The sequence below is a fragment of the Odontesthes bonariensis genome, chromosome 6 (assembly GCF_027942865.1).
Source record: "Odontesthes bonariensis isolate fOdoBon6 chromosome 6, fOdoBon6.hap1, whole genome shotgun sequence".
NCBI classification, from domain to species: domain Eukaryota; kingdom Metazoa; phylum Chordata; class Actinopteri; order Atheriniformes; family Atherinopsidae; genus Odontesthes; species Odontesthes bonariensis.
This window is the reverse complement of record NC_134511.1, coordinates 6429939-6454140: the sequence shown is the minus strand read 5'-3', so window position 1 is coordinate 6454140 and position 24202 is coordinate 6429939. Positions and strand designations below refer to the sequence as shown.

The window sequence follows — 24202 nt, the reverse complement described above, 5'->3', positions numbered from 1 at the left end:
ACAGATTAGTTTTCTTGTTTGTCTGTGTTGCATGAATGTTTTGTCTAATTGTTTTGATTTTTTGGCTAAAAAAGTTGGCAAATTCGTTGCATTTCTCAGTGGAGAGGAGGTCTGGGTTTGACTGTTTAGGAGGATTTGTGAGTTTTTCAACCATAGCAAACAGAGTTCGAGAATTGTTGACATTCTTATTAACCCATTGAGGCCGGGAAAGCGTTGCCGCATTTCTACCTTTAAAGCCGGGAGCGCTGTTGCGTTATTCTACCTTTAAGGCCGGGAAAGCGTACACGTCTTTTTTCATGTATAAGGTTGTTTTGCACCAATTATTGACCTCTGCGCCAATTAAATGCATTATAATAGACATGTGAGAGTGTCGTCATGTTCCTCGTGTCATTGTTTTGAAGTTAAGTTATATTGAACAAGCATGGAGGACTTTCAGTGGGAAGACATTTCAGACGGTAGCGATTTTGAGGAGTTTCTTGGCTTTGATGATGCTGATGAACGTGCTGTGCTGACCCAATTGGTCGAGATTTATGGCTAGCACATATGTTTGAAGATGATGATAACGATGAGGATGATTTTGAAGGGTTTGAATGTGAGTGGAAGACTGACAATTACCACCGTAATCGATGGAGAGGTTTCAACCGCACACCAGAGGTGAAAGTCGATTTACCTGCAGATGCCACACCGTTGCAGGCATTTAATCATATTTTTACTGAGGAGCTTTGGGCGCATCTCGTTTCCGAGACGAATAGATACAGTGAGCAGGTACTTCAGAATCCAGATGGCAAAGATGGCAAGGTGGTCACACGTAACTGTGCCGGAGATGAAAACATTTATTGGAATGTGTATGGGCTCCTTGTGCTGCCAGTACGAAGAGATTACTGGCGATAAAATAAATAGATAAATAAATAATTTAAATATAAAATTAAATTTTATTTTATTTTATTACTGTTTTGTTTTTTTTATTGAAAATAGTGCTGTTCCTGCACTTTACTTTTTACATTTTCTATTTTCGTGAAGGTGTAAACTCAATTACTCAATACTTTTTGAATTTTGTTTCTATCTGCTACAGAGGCTGAGAAATCAATCATTTAGTAGGCGTTGACACAATTGCTGAATTTCCAGAAAAACTTCAGGTTTTAGGGGGTCTTTCTGAAATCGCCCATAGGTTTTACAGGCATTCTTTTCCAGGCGTTTTAGGCCTAAATGGGTTAATCATTTCAGATAAATGCAGCTGTCTGGCCTTGCACAGCTCATTGTTATAACTACGCAGGCTTTGTTTGTACAGCTCATAGTGAATCTGAAGCTTTGTTGTCCTCCATTTACGTTCAGCTTTCCTGCATTCTCTTTTCAGGTTTTTGACTGTTGTGGTGTTTCTCCATGGGGTTTTCTGTTTGATCAAGGTGCTCTTGATTCTTATCGGTGCAACAGCTTCCATTACATTCAAAAACCTAGTCTAGTTTGTGTTTGCAACACAACGATGTTAATGCCAGTTTATATTTTTCTTTTTCCCCTCTTCTTTGATTGCTTTTAACTGTGTTTTAATTTTTATTCTATTTTTTTTCCTCTTTAAATTTCTTGTTTTTATGCTGCTTTATGCTGTTCTTTTAAATGTCTTGTCTTTATGTAAAGCACATTGAGTCGCCTGTGGTATGAAATGCGCTATATAAATAAAGATGAAATGAGAAATTAGGTTGTTTTTGCTTTATTTTTTAAATGAAAAGCAGATCAAAAATATAGGATATAAGAACTTGCTAAACTCTGGTCTATCTGAAAAGAAATCAGTTATAGAAAGGATAATTAAAATTCTTTCATAGCCACAGCCTGGTTGCAGGTGGGAGAAAGAAAACCGGCAGAATTCAACAGAAACCTGTTCGGATAACAAGTGATTGTGCACAGAAATCCCAGGAGTTACACTTAACACACCGGGCTGTTCACACTTTCTTCCACAGAACACACTGCACAAGCACTAACATGTCAGAGGCTGACCACAAAAATGCATATATTTACATTTTACTGTCAGACTTCCAGTTTGGTTGCGGTGCAGTTTGGGGCGGCGATGTGCATCAGAGGAGGACGCGTTTGTTCTTGCCCACGAGGCCTTTATTCCACACGGGAATCAACCCGAGGGCGTTACATTTCCTCAGGAACTCTTTCCTCCCTCTCCCCTCAGGCTGGAACTTACCACAGATTCGTTTAAGAATTTCACAAGGATTTTCAAAAACTTTTGGATTATTTTCAGTTGCATTTTCAGTTTTTAGGGTTTATTTTGTCTTGTTGGGTCTTAAAAGCAAACTACAGTGAAAATAAGATGTTTTTATCTCAGATCCAGGCTGACTCAGACCCATATAACCCATATCTGATCTGTCCTCCCCCATCAGAGCTTTGTTATTATCATGTGATGACTGTTGCTCAATTCTTTTTAATAACAAAGATAATAAATCTTCACATTACTTCATGTCGTTCAGATTACTTTAACTCTCCTTACTCCTGTTTTTAAAATGCGAATCTTTACTTTTATTTATCTATATATATAGACCATGCAGTCACGTTTAGAGGCGGAGGAAGAAGTTTGGCTTTTGACAGGTGCCATCTTAAGCTCTGAATGGTCCAGGATGCATCAGTGACCTCCTGACCCAGTATGAACCTTCCAGACCCCTCAGCTCATCTGGATCCGGTCTTCTATCAGTTCCCAGAGTCAGAACCAGACATGGAGGAGCTGCATTCAGCTTCTATGCTCCACATGTCTGGAACAAACTCCCAGAAAGCCTCAGATCAGCTGAAACACTCAGTGTGTTTAAGTCCAGGCTGAAGACACACCTATTTTCAGCTGAATAAAGCTCCAAATCTGAAGCTTGAGTTTCAGAACTTAATCACATTTTAACTCCTGATTTTATCTGTTGTTTTTATTTCTTTTATTTTTTTATTAAAATTTAAATCATGCTTTTTATTTCTACTGCTTTAATGTATCTGTAAAGCACTTTGAATCATCTTGTTGTTGAATTGTGCTCAACAAATAAACTTAAAAGCATATTTGGACAAAAGGTGGTCAAAGTGCCTCCGTTTGAGGTTTATTTATGGAGCTATTTTTAAAGGGAACACCAGCACACTATCAAGATGATAAGATCTGCTGAGCCTGAGTGCAGCCTGGGTCTGTTATCATTTCCTAACTTTAGCTTAAAAACCTCTGGGAGACTGGACCTGAGGAGCCCCTCGCCTCAGAGAGGAACAGGATATCAAGTTTAAGACTCGCTCAGTGCATCATTAAAGGCAAATTCAAATCCTTATATTTGTTTCTGTAGATGAGAAAGAGTTAAACTCACTGTGGCTGTGGGGAGTGGAGTGGGAAGTTTCTCCAGGAGTCATCAGAGACTGGCTCTCCTGTCGCCTGTCAACTTCTGCCCCCTTGTGGGGGAGACAGGAAGGACTGCATGGAGACAGAGAGGTGACAGATGGTTATCAGATCACAGGAAACTGTCTCATGTTGAGCTTTTACATGTCCTGTTTTTCTTTCTGTCTAACGTGTAAAAGAACAGAAAAAAAGGAAGTCGGGTTTTTGCATCACGCTGCACAGAGAAACAGAAAAGGAGCTCAACATTCAAACAAAGCAACATGAGAGTAAAGTTTCACGAGTGCGGAAAGATGCTAAGTTGTTATTTCGTTGTATGTTTCCATTAAAATCATCAGTTCAGTCCATTCACAACTTCAGTGAAAGTATTTTCAGGTGTTTGCAGAAAAACAACCGAAAGGACGTGCTGCGTCCTTCATTCTTCATCTACCGGAAGGACATCATCGCTGCTGCGACATGCTGTCGCTGACTGAATGTCACTTCATCAGAAAAGGTGAAGTAAAAACATAAAAACAGGAATAACCCCACGAATCAGACCCACCTCAGTGTCTTCAGTCTGATTCCAGGTGACACTCTGGTCCTTGAATGCAACTTGAAAAAAACAACTCTATAACACTGGAGTTGAATTTGAGTCATTTCTGTGACCTAAATACTAAAAATGTTTAAATCTAAAACACGTGTCTCCCAATCTTAGAGCGCTCATCTGTGCGCTCATCTGTTTATTTTCTACTTTTTTAACGACTAACGACTCACTTTGTGAGTTTTTCATGCTGCCATAACTCACAGTTACAGTAAAGTCTGTTTTCAATTAACAAGTCCAATAAAATTGCAGTTTAAAATGTGTCTTCTTTAAATGAATTAACTTAAATTAATTGCTAATTAATCTGATAAGAGATAAATTGTTTGGAATTGAACAAAAGAAGCTTTTTAAAATGGTTTAAAACAGTTAATCTAGAAAATTGATCATTAATTAAAGGATCCTAAGTCTGTTTTCAGTGTCTTCACAACTAAGAAATATATAAATCTAGACTTTAGCAACAAAATAAAGAAATAAAATCTCACTTCAACAGTAGCATAACTAGAAATAGTCATTTTTAGACAATATCCACTGCTATAAAATGCCATTTCAGTTGGCATTAAATAAACAAATCACTGCATAAATAAATATTAATTAATTATTAATGAATTAAATTAATACAATTAATATATATGTGTTCACATCGTTCAATAAAGGCAGTAATTTAATTATTTTTTAAAGAACTTCGACTTATTTCAGGGTACTTTGGTCTAATGCCACATTTATCATGCAGCTCTTTTTATTTCCATCCTTAGATTCACACGAAGTCACGTGACTGAGCCACATTGTTCTGGCGGCCTCGTGGCCTCTGTGGCTCTCGGGTTCCCGCTAACTTTGTGCTCCTCATCTCAGCTGCAGAGATTTTGTGTGAAAAGTAGGGCTGGGCAACGATTAAAATCTTTTATCAAATTAATTGCATTATTTCCCTGATTAATCACGATTAATCGCATTTGTACGCAAAATCCAAAAATGAATCCAAAAGTAGCGTATAGCTTTTAGCATTTAGTTTTATTTTAAATGTGCTGCCATATGAATGAAAGTGCCATAACATTTGTTGTGCAAACACACTTTTAACATCAGCATCTTTCTGTAGTTTTTATGTAGAAGCCTCGCTCCACTGTCTGTTTCCTTGAATGACTTGCTGCTATCAGTTGTGTGTTTTGCCTTTAAGTGATATTTTAGACTGGAACTACTACGCTGAGAAGACAATTCAACTTGGCAGTGTTTACAGATGACTCTGGTTCTGTCGACTCCGCCGTCTGGAAGAACTTTAAAATGAAAATAGTTCCGTACCCTTCTCCATGTTTGGTGGATCCGCCGATTACTTTCTTTTCCGGTTCCGCAGCAGACAGCAACAGACTTTTACAAAATAAAAGCCTGTGAGCGACAGACTTTTACAAAATACAATAAATAATAAAACAGGGGTGGTCCGTCTTTCTGAACTTTCCTATCCATTAAAGACACAAAAGCCCCAAAAAATAATTAAAAAGAAAAACAAAATTTAAAAAATTAATTTAAAAAAATGCGTTAATGCGCGATAAAATATTTATCGGCGTTAAATAATTGACGAGTTAACGCGATAATAACGAGTTAACTCGCCCAGCCCCAGTGAAAAGTAAAACAAAACTGTGCAGATTTGGGGTAAAGAGTCAAAGCCCACCTTTTCAGACAGACCCCCTCCTCTCCTCCCACGCCGCTGATCTTCAGCCCTTCCTGGCCGACAGCCGTGCAGAACGCCGTCTCCAGGCATCTGAGCGGCAGCGTCCTGTTCACCGGCCGGTGGATCTGAGCCTCGCTCCACTGGGTCAGAGCCGCCCGGCTGCCCACGTAGAAGTGAACCAGAGCCGGTAAGGAGTCGAAGGCCTCACCCTCCAGGCTGTACTGGACCCGGTTGTACGTCTCACAGGACTGATCCCCCGTCCTCCTGATGAGGAAGTGAAGCGTTTTCTGCTCCCAGTGGCTGGTGAGGACAAAGTCGCCCTGACTGGACTGAGAGTCCCTGATGAGGAAATCCCCGTGGTTCACCACCAGGCTCTCTGACACCTGAGGAGATATTTTAATTAGGGCTGGGCAACGATTAACATTTTTAATCTAATTAATCACATGATTTCCCTGAATAATCACGATTAATTGCATTTGCTATAAATCCTCTTAATTGTTTTATATATGTATATATATATTTCCCCCTTCTTTGTTTGCTTTTAACTGTGTGTTTTAATTTTTATTCTATCATTTTATTCTCTTTAAATTGCTTGTTTTTATGCTGCTCTTTTAAATGCCTTGTCTGTATGTAAAGCACATTGAGTTACCTGTGGTATGAAATGCGCTGTATAAATAAAGATGCCTTGCCTTGCCTTACATCGATACTTTCGGGGGAATTTTGCCCGTTTCCTGCTTTCCCCCACAGTTAAAAAAACCCAGCTAAAACAGCTCAGTAACCAATTTTTTTTGTTGGTTTGTGGTTTAACAGATGGTTGACTTTCTAGCTAAAAACATTCGTACACTAGAGGAGACATTAGAAAGTCTCTGTTTGTCTCACGCTGAAGTAAAAAAAGAGATATAAAACTGATATCAGTGCAACTCAAACTGTGTTGGTGAGACCGACCTCCCAGGGGATCCGTCCGTGGTACCAGGCGTGGCTCTTCGGGTCGGCGCTGCTCAGCTTCAGCTCCTCCTCCAGCTGCTTCCTCGCCTTCTCCGACGGCGGCTCCAGCCAGAACTTCTCTTTGGAGAACTTCAAAGACATCACAGGGTCAGAGACGACCCCCACGTGCAAACACAACAGAGACGACATGAGTTAGGACCGGCGTGCGCTCCCTGCCGGCGTCTCGGGTCAGATCCCAGCAGAGTGGAGCTGCCTGCTGCATCTCCTCCTGCTTCTTTACACCTTCCTGTTCGCACCAGAATCTGGACCAAACCGCAGACTTCTCTGCTCTGCTTCGGTGTGATCGGGTGTCAGAAAGAGGACAGAGGTGGGCGAGAGGGGAGGGAAGCATTCCCACACTGGGCATCCACGCTGGCAGCACCAGGGGCCCAGAAACCAGACCCATGCTGGAGTCTTGGCCTCGTCGCCCTGGTAACGTCATTGTGAGACGGGGTCATCACTCAGCGGGCCTTTTGTCTGTCGTGTCTTTCTACAAACTAAACAAAAAAAGATGAAGCTCCTGTATATCAGTGGGTTGGTGCTGAGGACGGGCTGGGAATGCTTTTGTGTTGGGACACAGTTACAGTTACTGCTGTTTAGGTGACATGTTGTGTCCCCTCTACCCCTTCTTGTTCTGACAGAATGGTTTGTCCTACGGTGAGCCAAAAGCTGGGCGTCATGCCAGGACCACTTCAGAACAAAATGGGAGGGTGTGTGTTGTGAGGTGCTAATGAAAAGCTTTAATTTCATTAGCATTATCATTCATTTACAGACTGTCCCATTTAGGCAAGTGTGTTTGTCAAGTCTCCAATTATGAGTCGGTGAACTGAAAGAAATCGCGCTTTTCTCGTCAGAGCTGCTGGCTGCACTCAGGCCAGTCCGGTCGCCGGCGGTAACCGAGGTGGCATCAAAGCATGTCGCATTCCCCGAATCTTTTCTGTCGCCAACAGGGCCGGTTTTTTTGCTGTGGGCAATGTGGGCGACCGCCCAGGGCGCACTCTATGTGATCCCAGGCCACATTCCAATCCAAATAAACTGTATTTCATTCCTAAAATGAACATAGACCCATATATATATATGTAATATATATATATGGGTTATGTGAAAAATGTAAAAAAAAAAACGTGACGTCACGTGACTCCGGTTGATTGACGGGTGAATGGACGGTGTTAATGGGAAAAGCAAAGGTAATAATGTGGAGTCATCATGGATCATCATCATGGTGAAAGACCAAAGAAGCCATCAGGTGCCCAGTTTAGAAAGAGAAGAAGAGAAGAAGAGGAGAAACGGGCAAAAGATAAAGGGATGCAGATTTCTATGATAGATAGATAGATAAATACTTTATTCATCCCAATTTGGGAAATTATTGTGTTGCAGCAGCGTACAGTATAAAAGATATGTAGACAATTAAAGGAAAAACAAGCAAATAGAATAGAATAAAAATAGAGAGTAAACATCAGCTATAAACAAATCTACAGTATGAAGAGGAGGGTAAATAATAATAATAGTAATAATAATAAACATCAGTAAACTAAATAAAAACAGATTTATACATTTAACAATAAAGGTAAAAATAAATTTAACTGAGCAGACTGAACCAATAAGATATATAGGGTATATGGATAATTTACATTATATTGTACTATGATGATATTTGTGCAAATGAGAGATGTAGGCTATAGGCTATCTGTTAGCCTCTTGCTAATATGTTGCTATTAGCCACGACTGTATTTGATTTTTAGTTTTGCTGAACTAAAATTAGAACTGAGGCATCATGTCATGCAACTAATTTCACCCAAAGGCAACCTGGTCTGGTTTGTGTTTGCAACACAACAAGAAGTCCTGACTGTGGATTTTTTTTATTGTTATGAGCTATATGCTAAATTAAATAACTTCTAATATACATTGACATGGCATTTTGTAAGCTACATGTGGTATCTTTTTGTACCTTTTTGTATTTAAAGTTATATATAATAAAATAATACAAATGCAGACGTACACCTGTTTTAATTTTAGACTTTACTCAGAGAAGTGGCACAGCAGGAAACCAAGAGCGTCGAGTTCGATAACAGGAAGCGAGAAACAGACACAACACGGAAAAAGGTGCGACCGCAAATAACTTATAAGATGAGAGAGGAAGATAAAAATGCTGCAGATTTTAAAGAAAATTTAAAAAAAGAAAGAAACTTACTTTCACATATTCTCCGCTGCTGTCTGTCACGCACCTGAAAACAGAAAGAACCATCAGAGAAGAGCTGAATTTCAACCCAAATTAATACTCAGCTGACTTTTCTGTACGCCTTCACTCTCACAGCGGTTTAAAACGTGTTCTTATCCAAAGGCAAATGTTTCTGACAGAAAACAGCATGAGCAGGATGAGAAAGCCACGGGAGTCATACATTTACCTTGATTTTTATTAGGGCTGGGCGAGTTAACTCGTTATTATCGCGTTAATGCGTTAATTATTTAATGTGCGATAAATATTTTATCGCGCATTAACGCAGTTTTTTATTTTATTTATTTTTTATTTTTTAATTGTTTTATTTATTTTATTATTGTAAAAGTCTGTTGCTCACAGGCTTTTATTTTGTAAAAGTCTGTCGCTCAAAAGCTTTTATTTTGTAAAAGTCTGTTGCTGTCTGCTGTGGAACCGGAAAAGAAAGTAATCGGCGGATCCACCAAACATGGAGAAGGGTACGGAACTTTTGCTCGGCCATTTTCATTTTAAAGTTCTTCCAGATTGGAAAATGTTTAATCTAATTAATCACATGATTTCCCTGATTAATCACAATTAATCGCATTTGTACGCAAAATCCAAAAATGAATCCAAAAGTAGTGTATAGCTTTTAGCATTTAGTTTTATTTTAAATGTGCTGCCATATGAATGAAAGTGCCATAACATTTGTTGTGCAAACACACTTTTAACATCAGCATCTTTCTGTAGTTTTTATGTAGAAGCCTCGCTCCACTGTCTGTTTCCTTGAATGACTTGCTGCTATCAGTTGTGTGTTTTGCCTTTAAGTGATATTTTAGACTGGAACTACTACGCTGAGAAGACAATTCAACTTGGCAGTGTTTACAGATGACTTTGGTTCTGTCGACTCCGCCGTCTGGAAGAACTTTAAAATGAAAATGGCCGAGTAAAAGTTCCGTACCCTTCTCCATGTTTGGTGGATCCGCCGATTACTTTCTTTTCCGGTTCCACAGCAGACAGCAACAGACTTTTACAAAATAAAAGCCTGTGAGCAAGAGACTTATACAAAATAAAAGCCTGTGAGCGACAGACAATAATAAAATAAACAATTTAACACGATAATAACGAGTTAACTCGCCCAGTTTGGAACAATATGCGTTCAAAAGAGTAATACATTTGTATCACAAAATCGTTCTCCAGGAAAAAGTCAGACCTCACAATCGCTTGCCTGCCGCTATTTTCTCTCCCTTCATATCACTGCCTGCTGCCGACAGCCGCGCCTGTTACTGTGTTTACTGCTTGGTCTGAACAGCAGGCAGTGATACAAAGGGAGAGAGAAATAGCACCAAGCGATTGTGAGGTCTGACTTTTTCCTGGAGAAAGATTTTGTGATGCAAATGTATTACTCTCTTGAACGCATATTGTTTTGAGAAGCAAGACGCTTTATTTTTGTGGCCCCAGCCAACTAGCCGGACTACTTTCATCAACACCAAAACTCGGCTGGAACTCTGCTCACAGGACGCAGCAGGGGGTAAGAAGATGTTCATAAATGATGTTGCTAATATGGGATGTCATACAGCTTCATGTCAAAAGAGGCGAACTATCCCTTTAATGTCAACTGGAAGTATTTTGGTAGGAACAGATAATCAGAACTCCCCCGACAAGCTGCTGCCACTACAACCCCTTTGGGTGTTTCCGTAGCAGTAGCATCCATACGTGTTTTTTTCTCTCTTGGTTATGTCCTCTTGCACAACTCTCTGAGAGAAGCAGTGAGTTCATTCGACACCACCCAGCAACAACTTGCAACACAACAAACTTCTCCAGGGGGGGATGAAGAAAGTTTCTGCTGCCGAGAAAAAAAAACCTCACATCTTGCAAACTGTCTGTTTTTCAGGGCCTGACGCAGGGGGAAAAAAACAGTTTTCTCCCTGTTGTCCATCCAGTAATCACACCAGCTGGCTCCTCATCAAGTCTGAAAGCTTCGGGACTCGGAGGACCGCTTTTCTAACTGACAGAATAAAGAGGAAAAACACCCAAACTGCAGCAGCTTCTCACTGCGTCGCGTCGGTGAAACAATGCACATCGGCAGAGTGAAACTTCTTTTTTCTGTCATTCTGTCCCTCCTCAACTCGCTGCATATTTTCATGAGTCAAGGGAGGTGACCTTTTGTTCCCAAACACAAACTCTGAGAACAGACGGCACACACGCACACACAGATGTGAGCGCACGAGTGAAACGCTGCATGAGAAAATCCCATGCATCCAAAAGGCTCGTTCACCGACCTCATGTTGATGATTTTAAGCTTGTGGTTTCAGATTATCAGTGAAGCCCCACAGGGTGGAAACGATTAAAGCATTAATCATTCAGATAATTCCAAGACTGGACTAAAGCCTCGGATATTCTAAGAAAGGATGGACAGGATACACATCCTGTTTTCTGTGATTCATTCTTCGAAGGTGTGAAAACTGCATACATGCTGCAACCGCGTGTTTATCTTCCTCTTTACCCAACAAATGCTCGTTTTTTATTAGAATGTGGAACGCTCCTTCGAGAGCAGACGACGCCATTTGAAGCTCTGTGACGGGATGGTTTTAAGCCAGAAAAGAGATGCTTAAAATGGGGTTTTTCTACTATGAATGCCAACAAAACACCGAAGGTGCAAACTATGTAAGATCCCCAAACTGGAAAAATCCTGCAGAATGAGGACGGTCTCTGAACTCGTGTGATAGCTGAACCCTTCGATGTGCTAAACGAGGGGAAAAAGCACCGCAGATACGTGTCTTTGTGAAAATAAAAATAATCTTAAAAAATGGTACATACAACCTTAAAGGGATAGTTCGCCTCTTTTGACATGAAGCTGTATGACATCCCATATTAGCAATATCATTTATGAACATTTTCTTACCCCCTGCTGCGTCCTGTGAGCAGAGTTCCAGCCTCGTTTTAGTGTTGATGAAGGTAGTCCGGCTAGTTGGCTGGGGTTTAAAAAATAAAGCGTTTTGCTTCTCAAAACAATATGCGTTCAAAAGAGTAATACATTTGCATCACAAAATCGTTCTCCAGGAAAAAGTCAGACCTCACAATCGCTTGGCCCTATTTTCTCTCCCTTCGTATCACTGCGTGCTGCCGCCTGCTGACAGCCGCGTCTGTTATGGTGTTTCTGTCATGTCTGTGGGTTTTTGCCACGTTTTTAGTTTCTGTTTAAGTTCTTTTTCATTTTTACCATGTCTTAGTTTTGTTAAGTTTTAGGTTCAGGTTGTCGTATTTAGTTTTGCTATGCCACCTTTTCCCTCAGTGTTTCTCCTGCCCTGCCATCAGCTTCACTTCCTTCACCAATCACCCTCCACAGTATTTAGTCTCCAGGTTTGTCCATGCTCTTAGCCAGATCCTCACTCGTCATCCCACTCGCCACTTGTCAATCGGCACTCCAAAGTTAAGTATCGTTCTTGCATTCATAGCCATAGTCATGTTTTATTTTTGCCACAGTTTAGTTTTTGAGATCTAGCTCAGCCGCGCTTTTTGTTAAAACCTTTTTTTGAAATAAACCAAGTTTTGTTCCTTGAAAGAATCTGCATCCGCATCCTTCCTCGCACCCACCCTACCTGACAGTTTGCTGCTCGGAATCAGGGGACTGCTCGGTCTGCACTTCGGTCTGCTCGGTCTACACAGCAGGCAGTGATACGAAGGGAGAGAAAATAGGGCCAAGAGATTGTGAGGTCTGACTTTTTCTGGTTGAACGATTTTGTGATGCAAATGTATTACTCTTTTAAGCGCATATTGTTTTGAGAAGCAAAACGCTTTATTTTTTAAGCCCCAGCCAACTAGCCGGACTACTTTCATCAACACCAAAACGAGGCTGGAACTCTGCTCACAGGACGCAGCAGGGGGTAAGAAAATGTTCATAAATGATGTTGCTAGTATGGGATGTCATACAGCTTCATGTCAAAAGAGGTGAATTATCCCTTTACCCCTCACCAGAACAGGTACACAACATTCAGAACTGCGAGATGTTGCACCCTTAATATTCTGGCAGTAACACCACCTCTGGCATTTGAGCTGATATCCCCGTGAGAAAGCCTCAGCAGTTCAGTTCAGATTGTGTTAAGTTTAAACTTTGGCCATCCAGTCTGTATTCGTTCAGCTGACTGTGAAACACTTCAGAAAGTGTTCTTTGCATGTACGACTCTCTGTAGGGCCTATAATTCTGATCAAGCACAAGAAAAGTGCACAATGTCTCCTGCACTTTAGCAAAGATACAGCGTTGCACTGCAAATCCTCCACACGTGTAGATTAAAATCCACTTTTTGGTCATACGTTCACCACCGGAGACACAGCCACCGATCAGCTGTTTCCAGCCTGATCAGCCGTGACCACTGACCTGCAGATCACTCTCAGATATATTCGATTTGCATGTGACTCTGTGACAGTAAGAAGCTGCAACAAGCAGGCAGCAAACAGGCTCAATCTTTCACAAAAGTAAATTCACCGAAGTTACAACACTGTTAAAGTAACAGGAACCAGCGTGAGGCTGTAGAGCTGTAACAGTCATCAATGATCAATAACTCACTCACACTGATGTAACATCCTGAATCAAAATGGATACAAATTATTATGATTACAATGAATTGAATTCCAATTGGCTTGAATTAGACTTTATTATTTAAGTGCCTTGAGATAACATTTGTTGTATTTGGCTTTTTGGTGAAGTAAACTGTGGAGTAACTGTCATCATTTCTACCTTGTATTTTTAAGATTCAGTAAGAACTAGAGCCTCTTAAGTAAAATTAAACATTTTATTAACGTAATACATGAATTATGGGGGAAGAGTAGGTTGTATATTAGGTTTCCTCGTACAATTTAAATGTTTAATAGTTGTATGTACATAAAACTAGAAATACTACATAAACTTTACTCTGAAAGTGTATCGTTAAAATCTACCAAATTACTTTATAACAGCAAATACTACAGATATATAAAATTTTGAGTAAAATAATGTTCCTGCCTATGAAAAACAAGTAGAGTTTACTTAATTTGTTTAAATAAATATAACTTAAAACTTAGATGTAATTAAGTGAACGTTACTTAATATCTTCAAAACTGTTATGTTTTATGGTAAGTAAAATTTACTTGATATTGCAGCATTAAATATTACTTAAATCATCTGAGTGCAAATACTTACAAAGGGTTTTTTAAGTAAATCTTATGAGTTATTTTTTTCAGTGTATATAAATAAAAATGAATTGAATTGAATTGAATACCTGCAGTGAGGAGGATTGTTGTACAAGATGGATCAACTTTAAAGGTTTAAAACTGTTGGCTCCTTATCGTCTTCGTGTGTTTGGAGGAGGAAATACTGTAAAGCACGAGTCTTATAGCCTTTGTTTTGTGGATAACACCAACTTTTAAATTGGTGTTGCTGTTTTTCACACATGCAGCTAAAGAAATGGGAACAAATGATGTGTCTGTGTGACAGGCTGCTGGGAACAAAGTGCCTAAAGATCCAGTTTAAAATGGCTTCTTTGCTCAGTTGTCTGTTCTGTGTGGACACAACACTGGTTCATCCCTTGAGTTAGGAGCCTTTTTCCTGCCTGAATGGTTCACAGGTAATGTAATATTGTAGAATATTTAGAGATGTTGCTAGCATTTTTTTTTTTAAATGTCTTTGATTTTATGTAAGAAGTCATAACAATGAGAGAAAACAGTTGAAATATTTAATGTGATCATATAATAATGTGTAAAAAGTTTCTAAATATTCTGACAGAGTTTTTCTTTAAAGATTAAAGAACAAGTCATTAACTCCAATATGAAAAAAAAGTTTAATTTTATTCGATCATTTTATGTTAAGGTGTTGTAAATATTATAAGAAATGTTTCTTAATAAAAAAGAAATAAGAATAACTAAGAAAATCCCAGTTTTTAGTGGAAATAAATCACTATAATCGCAGCATTTACTCAGAACACCTTCAAAAGCAGCAAATCTGAGAATTACTGAACATATCCTACTTTTAATGCAAGTAAATATAACATTTATAAAAAAAGACTTATTATACTATGACAGGCTGTTGAAATGTGGGCCCAGCATTTGGTCAAATGACAGCAATAAATCCTAAAAGCTGTAAAGTAAGTGGTAGCGGACATGTTGCTAAAGTTTACAGAGTTTAGAGCTTAAGGGAAATCAGTTTCAGGCCGGCTGATTTTGGCTCGGGCAAGAGCGAAATGCATTGTGGGTAAACGCTCTGAATACTGTCTGATCGATGAGTATGCAGTATGGAAGTATGTAGTATGTAGTATGTAGTATGCGGTTTCGAACACAGCCATGGGAAAGGAGTGACTGAGGCCACAGAGTACTAACCCATCCTCACAGTAGAAAGGATTCTTTAAAAAGTTCAATGTTTAAGACAGTTTCACTCAGTATCCTTCCTCTCTGATCTTTTCCTCTCAGTTTCATGAGGAACACCTTTAACACTGAGGCACTGACAGGGAACTACAGCGAAATTCAGAAGAGTTATTGTGGTCCACAGATACTCAGAGCCTCTCTGGGAGGGAGACATCCCCTCCACCCCGAGGCTGCGTTCCCCAAACAACCATCAAATTTTACACCGCTTCCTGCTGCTGGAGCAAGCAGCTCTTACACCACGAAACAACTTCCACACACACAAAGAAACACCCTGTGTCTCAGATCTTCCCATAAAAACTCCCAACAACTGTGACATGTCCTGCAGACAAAGAGCGGCGACTGTTGACAGCTATTACAAGCAGGAAAAAGAAGGAGTCACTGAGTGTTTGACTTTTTAAATGAGGGTCAGGTTGGCCTCAATAACCACTTCTGCTTTGACTAGAACTGCCTCTCTGTTATCAGGTGTAGAAATCCCGAGCTGTAAATCTGAATCTGTTGAGCTCTGGGGACAGTGCTTACAGTCGAGCTCAGTTTAGGCGATTAAAATAGACACCGGGTAGGACTGCTGGTCAGAAACGAGTTGAAAAAGTTATTATTCATTCAGCCAAACATCCCGACGTCCTGTTGAATAGAACAGAATAGAATAGAATATCTTTATTGTCCCTGATAAAACAATGTTAAAAACAGTGTTAAACAGTGAAACGGGTTTAGCATCCTCTCCCTTAGGCAGTAGTTAAAAAATAAATAAATAAATCTAAATAAAATAAAATAAATAAATAAAAAATAATTAATAAAATAAATAAATAATAATAAAAAATGTGCGTTGGGTGTTATTTTATCCAGTAAATTAAAACACCCAATAAATTAAAAACATTAACCGCTAAATAAATAAGAATATGTACACTGTTAAAGTGATGTGTGCAATTTGAGCTGTGATTGACCGTCAAGATGTATCAATACCTGCTTATGGAAGGGTTTGTCAAGGTTGGGGAGAAGGTTTAATAGCTTTCACAGCCTGAGGATAAAAGCTGTGTCCCAGTCTGTTAGGCTTTGTTTTTAATGGTCTGAACCTCATCTTAGGGGGAAGGGTGGAAAACAAAAAATGACCGGGGTGAGTAGAGTCCGTTGAGATGCAGTACGGCTGTAGCGATACACTAATCTCACGATACGATACGATACGATACGATACGATACGATTCGATACGATTCGTTACGATTCAATTTGATTCGATACACTTACATCCTTTGTAAGACAGTGTGATTTGACATGAATCGTCGCTGACTGGGCTGGTGGTCCGACCTTTGACCCGGAAGGACAACACCAGCAGACAAACAGAAACAAGCGCTCAATCAACTGAACTGGTTAAGACCTTCAGTGAAGACAGTTCAGCTGATTCAATGAAACAAGTCAGCTGTGCTGCTGCAGGTTTGGAACAAAAACCTGCAGCCCTTTCACGGATCAGTTTGAGACCGCTGCGTTACACTGAAGTTCTTTTCTCCTCTGGAGGTAATTTAGCCTTCTTAATGCAGACAACCTCCATACCTCACAATCGCCTGTATTCCAACCTAATGCCAGGTTTCTTCTGTTAACAGAAGAAATATTACTTGCTCATGGTGGCCGTGGCTCAGTTGTTGGAGTGGGTTGTCCAATAACCGCAAGGTTGGAGGTTCAATTCCCACTCAAAGATTGGTGAACTGCCAAGGAGGGAACCTCCTTTCTCCATAGTGACAATGCATACAAATCTGATCCTAAACTAATATGGATGCAATTTTTTCTGTTTGATAGTGGATGGCAGCATTTAACTAGTTGCCATCTACAACTTGAACACTAGATGTCAACGATTGTTGCACACTGTTGCTTTAATGTTTAATATTTTTCTGATTTACATATCATAATGCTTCTAATGACACCTTAAAATCAGCAGAAATCCACAGTTAACTCGTAAGACCGGCCCAGCCTCACTACACAACATCTAACAGCTGCATATTTCCACAGGAGAACAATGCAGAAGTGTGAAAAGAACCGTGTTTTGCTTATTGTTTTGTACTGCATAGGGAAGCGTTCACATGACGTGACGGCAAACCCCAGCCATGGATTTTTCCACTTTCTAACTCTAATTGTGTATTTTTAATACCTGAACGTGACGATGTGCGACGGCGAAGCAGAAATGTGAATGACTGGTTTGGACGGGCCTAAAGCTCAGGTCTGCAGTAAAGCCACCAGCAGTCGCTTCCTGCCTCATTAAAACTGTTTTTGTGACAGTTTAATTCAATGTAAAATGGAGGGATATCACAATTATGCGGGCATGCTTGTTATTTCCAGGAGCAGAATGGGAGGCAAAGCCTTTAGTTTTCAGGCTTCTCTCCTGTGGGACCAGCTTCCAGACGCCCTCTCTGCTTCAAGCTTAAAACGTGTCTCTTTACTTTACTTAATGACTCTATTTGCACTTTTACAGGTCACTGCTTTTTGTAAATAGTTTAAATACGTTTTGTTTTCTGTCCCACCATGTGTTTTCCTTTGTTCTGTAAAGTACTTTGGGTTGCACTTCTGCTAAAAAGGTGTTACATAAATGAAGTGAAGTTGAGTCGAGTGAGATAATAAATTATCAGCTCGGATTTTATGATTCTGGCAGGCGAAGCTGGACTCAACCTCGTGATGTTTCAGCTGCATCTGAGGCAACATTCAGGACAGGAAGTTAATCGCCAACTATTTTAACAATTCAGGCGTTTTTCAAGCAAAACCACGAAATGTTTCCAAGCTTCACTTTCACAGCAGTAATGGACAGTTCAACGATTTGGTGGAGCACATTTTAATCACTACATCTTTATCATTTATCATCGTCAAAAACCTGACTGAGCCAATTTCACCTCTAACTGTTTAATTAAGGAGGCCGAATGTGACAAATGAACGCATCTTATGCCTTTACATTTTAATATTTCTAAAAAGACTAAATTAATTCAAACTAAATAGATTTAAAAATCACATTGTTGACCCAAAAATATTCATATTATATGTTATTATATGTCCTGTTATATTCAAGACGCCTAGTTTTCACAACTGTCCCGTTAAAAATCTTTCTTTAACTTAAAGTGATACTCCGGAGTAGATTCACCCTAGGGTCATTTGAACCGTGATATCCAGCCAAGTAGCCCACCCGCAGTTTTTTCGATATTGGCTGAACATCAGCCGAGTTACTGAGTTATCCCGAATAGCTTCGTACAAGGGTTAATGGATCCTGGTCCGTATCTCCAAAATTACCACACTAAAATCACATGCCATGACACCAAACTTCTACAGTAGTACAAATATGGTCTGTACTCACAAAACGATGCATTTGGAAGTTTGAAAATAGTCCAGGAGTTTATTATTATCAACACAAGCCTGATAGCTTTTCTGCTGCTAAAGCTGCGTCACGTCACTTCAGGGAGCTGGGAGCTTCAAAGTAAGATGAGGCTTGATCTACTACTGTAGACAACAAAGTATATGCTATATTCTACATGGTTTTTTATTAATTTTTATGTTGTAGAGTTGTGAAATTATTTTATCAATGGAGAAATTGAGCAGCCTTGCTTTGTTGTCTACAGTAGTAGATCAACCCTCATCTTATTTTGAAGCTCCCAGCTCCCAGAAGTGACGTTGATGCAGCTTTAGCAGCAGAAAAGCTATCAGGCTTGTGATGATAATAATAAACTCCTGGACTATTTTCAAACTTCCAAATGCATCGTTTTGTGAGTACAGATCATATTTGTACTACTGTAGAAGTTTGGTGTCATGGCATGTGATTTTAGTGTGGTAATTTTGGAGATACGGACCAGGATCCATTAACCCTTGTACGAAGCTATTCGGGATAACTCAGTAACTCAGCTGATGTTCAGCCAATATCGAAAAAACTGCGGGTGGGCTACTTGGCTGGATATCACGGTTCAAATGACCCCAGGTTGAATCTACTCCGGAGTATCGCTTTAATAAAATACAACAAGTCAGAGGCAGCTTTTTTAATGACATTCGCCTGAACTACGTTTCTGTTACGTAATGTTACTGATGATGGTACAAATCCGAATAATAAGTAAGAAGTTCATTGTTTTTATCAACGGTTTGATGGCAGAATAAATCATTTTGACTCATTTTAATTATGCATAGATTGGAAAATGAGAAGCATTCCTCTTCGTGACTGAATAATTACAAGCTGTTCTGAGCTCATGTTTATTTCAGATCCATTTATTTTAACTCTACGCTGTCGCTTTTAAGATTAATGTTGTCATATGATGCACCATAACAGAAACTAGTTGCATGTGTCGTCGGTAGAAAGGTGTAAGATCCCAGGTCCACCTGTGCAGGTGTACACACCCGTTTACAGCAGCTGTCCTGCTGATCTGTTCACTTGTTGGTTGTCAGGAAATACCTTTTGTGACCAAGATGGAGGCCCCCAACGATCTATTCTTAAAGGGATAGTTCGTCTCTTTTGATACGAAGGGAGAGAAAATAGGGCCAAGCGATTGTGAGGTCTGACATTTTCCTGGAGAACCATTTTGTGATGCAAGTGTATTACTCTGTTGAACGCATATTGTTTTGAGAAGCAAAACTCTTTATTTTTTAAGCCCCAGCCAACTAGCCGGGACTACTTTCGTCAACACCAAAACGAGGCTGGAACTCTGCTCACAGGACGCAGCAGGGGGTAAGAAAATGTTCATAAATGATATTGCTAATATGGGATGTCATGCAGCTTCATGTCAAAAGAGGCGAACTATCCCTTTAAATGATTGGCTGGAACCAGAGCTCGTGAACGGAGCGGACAGTGGAGCGAGTTTTTGCTCACACCGCGAGTCTTGGGCATGCGCTAATCCACCCAGAATTCACCTGTGCCTTTAACAATTACCAAAACCCAGCCTACACTTCAAAATTCGTTCATTGTGTCACGCATGAATGCCTCCTTCTTTAAAAGTTGAGCGATTTCACCGGAGCTGAATACATGTTTTTGGGGAGAGGAACTGAGCGGAGCGCTTTGGTGTGACTTTGAGCGGGGGGAGGGAACACCTTTGTGAGCCAGGAGCAGAAATTCTCCCCGCTCAGCTCTGTTCACATGCTTTAAGAGCTCTACGTTATAAGATTTTATAAAGACTCCTGGAGTGACTGTCCGCAGGCTCAACTTTAACTGCAGGATGTGTCTTTATTGAGGCAATTAATGCAAACAGCACGATTAGTGTTTTATGGAAAGATAAAAGTAAAAATTGCTCAGTTCAAATCTGTCATTTCCAAAAATGAATGATCCACCTAAGATCTCACTATTGGAGATCTCGCCTTTTTCCACTGAGAGCTGAAGTTGTATGAGGGAAACAAAGCATTCCCGGCCAAAGATCACAGTGTCCTCCATGAGCGGGAGGGAAATCAAATTCTTTCTATAGTGGCAGAAGAACTCCAAACAAAGTCCGAATTAAAGCGCTGAATCTGCTGATGTATGAGCAAGCACAACCCAGACAAAGCGGATGAATAAGATCTCTTAGAGCAGACTTTATACCTTTGTTTTCACATTCTAACAGAGCTGCTTCACACCGTTTAATCCAGAGAACACTGATTTTACAGAGGATGCTGTGTGAGTATCTGCAAAACTGTGCGACCAAAGAAGACGTTTCCATATCAGATTCCATGGTTTACAGCAGAGAATTTTAATTATGGCCAACATGTCAAGCTAATGTTTATGAACATGTTAGAATGCTGCAGTTAAAGCGCATTTTAGAAGTATCCACTAAAGGGCAATAATGTAAATAATGCAAATAAATAATACAAATCTTACTTTTTCTATTCGCAATCAAAACAAATAACTTTTCGCTGCATTGCGACTGATGTCATTTGATTTCTGGACAGTTTTGACTCACTTTACACGGTTTTAAAGTAATGATTACCTTCTACTTCTGATACTTTCATCAGCAACATTTTCCTAATATCACGTTTTCTATTTTCTACCGTAAAAATCCGATTGTTTTACTTCACATTCTCCTTTAAAATGCAGTTTTAAGGAGCAGATGTGACCCAGTAAAGCCTGAACAAGCTGGTGTGAAACATCCAGATGTTTGACAGGTGTTGATGAGATCAGACTGAAAGCTCTGCAACCTTATCAAAGAAGATTCCTCTTCTTATGTAACGTTCAGCCCGGTCCACACTCAGCCTGCGCGCCTCCTCTGGGTCCCGCAAAACGCGCAAAGTCCTCAAAGTCCACCACAAGTTTTCACAGTTTTCACAGTTTTATTGGCGGCTTCGTGCTTTATGACACCAAACTACTTAAAAAAAAAAACACGTGTCTGTTTCCGCTTTCAAGAAGTAAAAAAAAAAAAGCGAGCAGCAAATATGAATGAAAGCTGAAATGTGAAATCTTCAGAGCTGCGGATGGTCTGTGAGGTGTGTGACGGTCCGCAGATGCCAGATGACTCTGACGTGCCCAACTTTTCTGCTCTGGTTCTGATTCTCGTTAATTCGCATAAAATTCAACCAGAACCTGATGTTTGCTCACCTTTCCGCCGTGTCTTCCTCCCCGCAGCGGACTGACCGGCAGCTGCCGTCCCCAGCTTCGCTCATGTTTTCCCGCACAGTCCGACACACACGCACCGCTGCTGAGGGGAGCCCAGCCGGAGCAGCCTGGGAGCCACTGCGCATGTCCGCTACCACTTACTTTACAGCTTTTAGGATTTATTGCTGTAATTTGACCAAATGCTGGGCCCACATTTCAACAGCCTATGATAGTATAATAAGTCTTTTTTTTTAAATGTTATATTTACTTGGATATGTTCAGTTATTCTCAGATTTGCTGCTTTCGAAGGTGTTTTGAGTAAATGCTGCGATTATAGTGATTTATTTCCAATAAAAGCGATTTTATTAAAGTTATTCTTGTTTCTTTTTTATTAAGAAACATTTCTTATAATATTTACAACACCTTAACATGAAATAATCGAATAAAATTTGAATTTTAACTTTTTTTCATATTAGAGTAAATGACTTGTTCTTTAATTCTCTGTCAGAATATTTATAATCTTTTTACACATATGATTACATTATATATTTCAACTGTTTTCTCTCATTGTTATGACTTCTCACATAAAATCAAAGACGTTTTTTTTTTTTTTTAAATGCAAGCAACATCTCTAAATATTCTACAATATTACATTACCTGTGAACCATTCAGGCATTAAAAAGGCTCCTAACTCAAGGGATGAACCAGTGTTGTGTCCACACATAACAAACAATTTAGCAAAGAAGCCATTTTAAATTGGATCTTTAGGCACTTTGTTACCAGAGGCGCATCATTTGTTCCCATTTCTTTAGCTGCATGTGTGAAAAACAGCAAAGATAACACAGTTTGACAGACAGAAAACAGGATTTCTGCAGCAACAAGGTGATTCCCAAAGAGCTGTTAGCTGAAAACTTGGCATATCTCAGCATGGTGTGCAGTGTGTCCTTAAAACATTTGAGGAAACTGGACAAGTGGAGGACAAAAGAAGAAGTGTCAGGCCTAAAGAACTATCTCCAGCAGATGAACAGGATCTGAAAGTGATGTCCTTAAGAAAGAGGAAAACATCCAGCAAAGACCTGACACAGGAGCTGAGAGATGCCTCTGGACCTTCAGCTGATCCATCTGCTGTTGGCCCAAGCCTCATCAGAAATGGGCTCCATGGAAGGGTGGCTGTCAGGAAGCCGTTCTTAAGGAAGGGAAACAGGGAGAAAAGGCTGAGCTGTGCCAAAGGACTCAAGAAGTGGGTTGAAAATCAGTGGCAGCAGGTCTGATGGAGGGATGAATCCTCCCCAGAGCCCGGAGCTCAACATTACTGAAGCAGTGTGGGATCATGTTGGCAGAGAACGCAACAAAAGGCAGCCCACATCCAAAGAAGAGCTTTGGGATGTCCTTCAAGAAGCCTGGAGAACTATTCCTGAAGACCCCTTAAATTAGTCTTTAGTAAAGCAAAGTGATGACAAATACAGTAAAAAATACACTAAGGATTATTGATGTTTCTGCGTATCAAACGTCTCATTGCACGGATCTATAAAAAGCCTCTGAACGTGTAATAAATAATCTCTCTCACCTTTCAGGACTCCCCACTTCCTGTGAGCTGGTCCCAGTTTGGTTGTTTTCCTGTGCACATGTGACGCCTCGCTGCCTCTTGATTTGGGGGTCGATGTGGCTGCGAGCCGCATCAGATATCGGGTCCATCGGCACATACACATCCTGCTTTGAAACCGCCACGATTAGAGGTTTTCTGTCAGTTTCTGGAGCCTTGCTGCTCCCTGACGCCTCACGGCGGGTCACAGGGTCATCCGGCAGCTTTTTCAGGCAGCCGTCAGGTGCTGAGGTCAAAGGTGAGGCTCGGCCGGGGGTCGGCGTGGCGGGCAGCGGCCGGGCCGAAGCCGGCTGAGGCGACTCCATGCTGGTCAAACTGAGGCTGGACATGGCTGCGAGCAGGGGAGAGTCTCTGACATGTTCCCCCACCTTCCACTTGTTCTGACCCACCCCCTCCACCTCCTCCTCCGCCTTCTTCTTCTTCTTCTCCGTCGGCCCCCTGCAGCTCTTCTTCTGCCTCTCACTGCGGGGCACGGTGCCAACATGCGTGTACATGTCCTTGGAGCAGGCGTAGCTGCGGAGGCAGGGCTCCATGTCGTATACTGACTGGTCCTGCACCGGCGCCGCTCCGGCTCCACAGAGGCCGCTTTGACTCCCATCACGCTCTGGAGCTGCTTTGTCTTTGGACTTCTCTGACGAGCGGCGGGAGGAGAGATTAGTGAGGCTCCCGAACCATTTAAAACCTGCAGAGGAGGAAGCAGCATATATTAAGGCTCTTTTTCAACAATTAATCTGTATTTACAGAGTTGCTGCTAAACATGAAGCAAATTAATTCCTGTTCCTTTTTTTTTTGTGGCCTATCTTAAAGGAATAGTTCGCCTCTTTTGACATGAAGCTGTATGACATCCCATATTAGCAATATCATTTATGAATATTTTCTTACCCCCTGCTGCTTCCTGTGAGCAGAGTTCCAGCCTCGTTTTGGTGTTGATGAAAG

General features: G+C 40.5%; 1 protein-coding gene across 1 annotated transcript in view; it reads right to left on the bottom strand.

Annotated features, from left to right (window-relative positions):
* Positions 1–24202, bottom strand: part of sh2d3cb (SH2 domain containing 3Cb) — a 64336-nt gene that overhangs the window by 29176 nt on the left and 10958 nt on the right. Inside the window, exons 2-6 of the mRNA XM_075467180.1 lie at positions 23231–23948; positions 8762–8795; positions 6532–6660; positions 5587–5969; positions 3324–3427 (exon numbers count right to left, since the gene is read on the bottom strand). Coding sequence (XP_075323295.1) covers positions 3324–3427; positions 5587–5969; positions 6532–6660; positions 8762–8795; positions 23231–23948 — 1368 coding nt within the window. The remainder of the gene's footprint in view (positions 1–3323; positions 3428–5586; positions 5970–6531; positions 6661–8761; positions 8796–23230; positions 23949–24202) is intronic.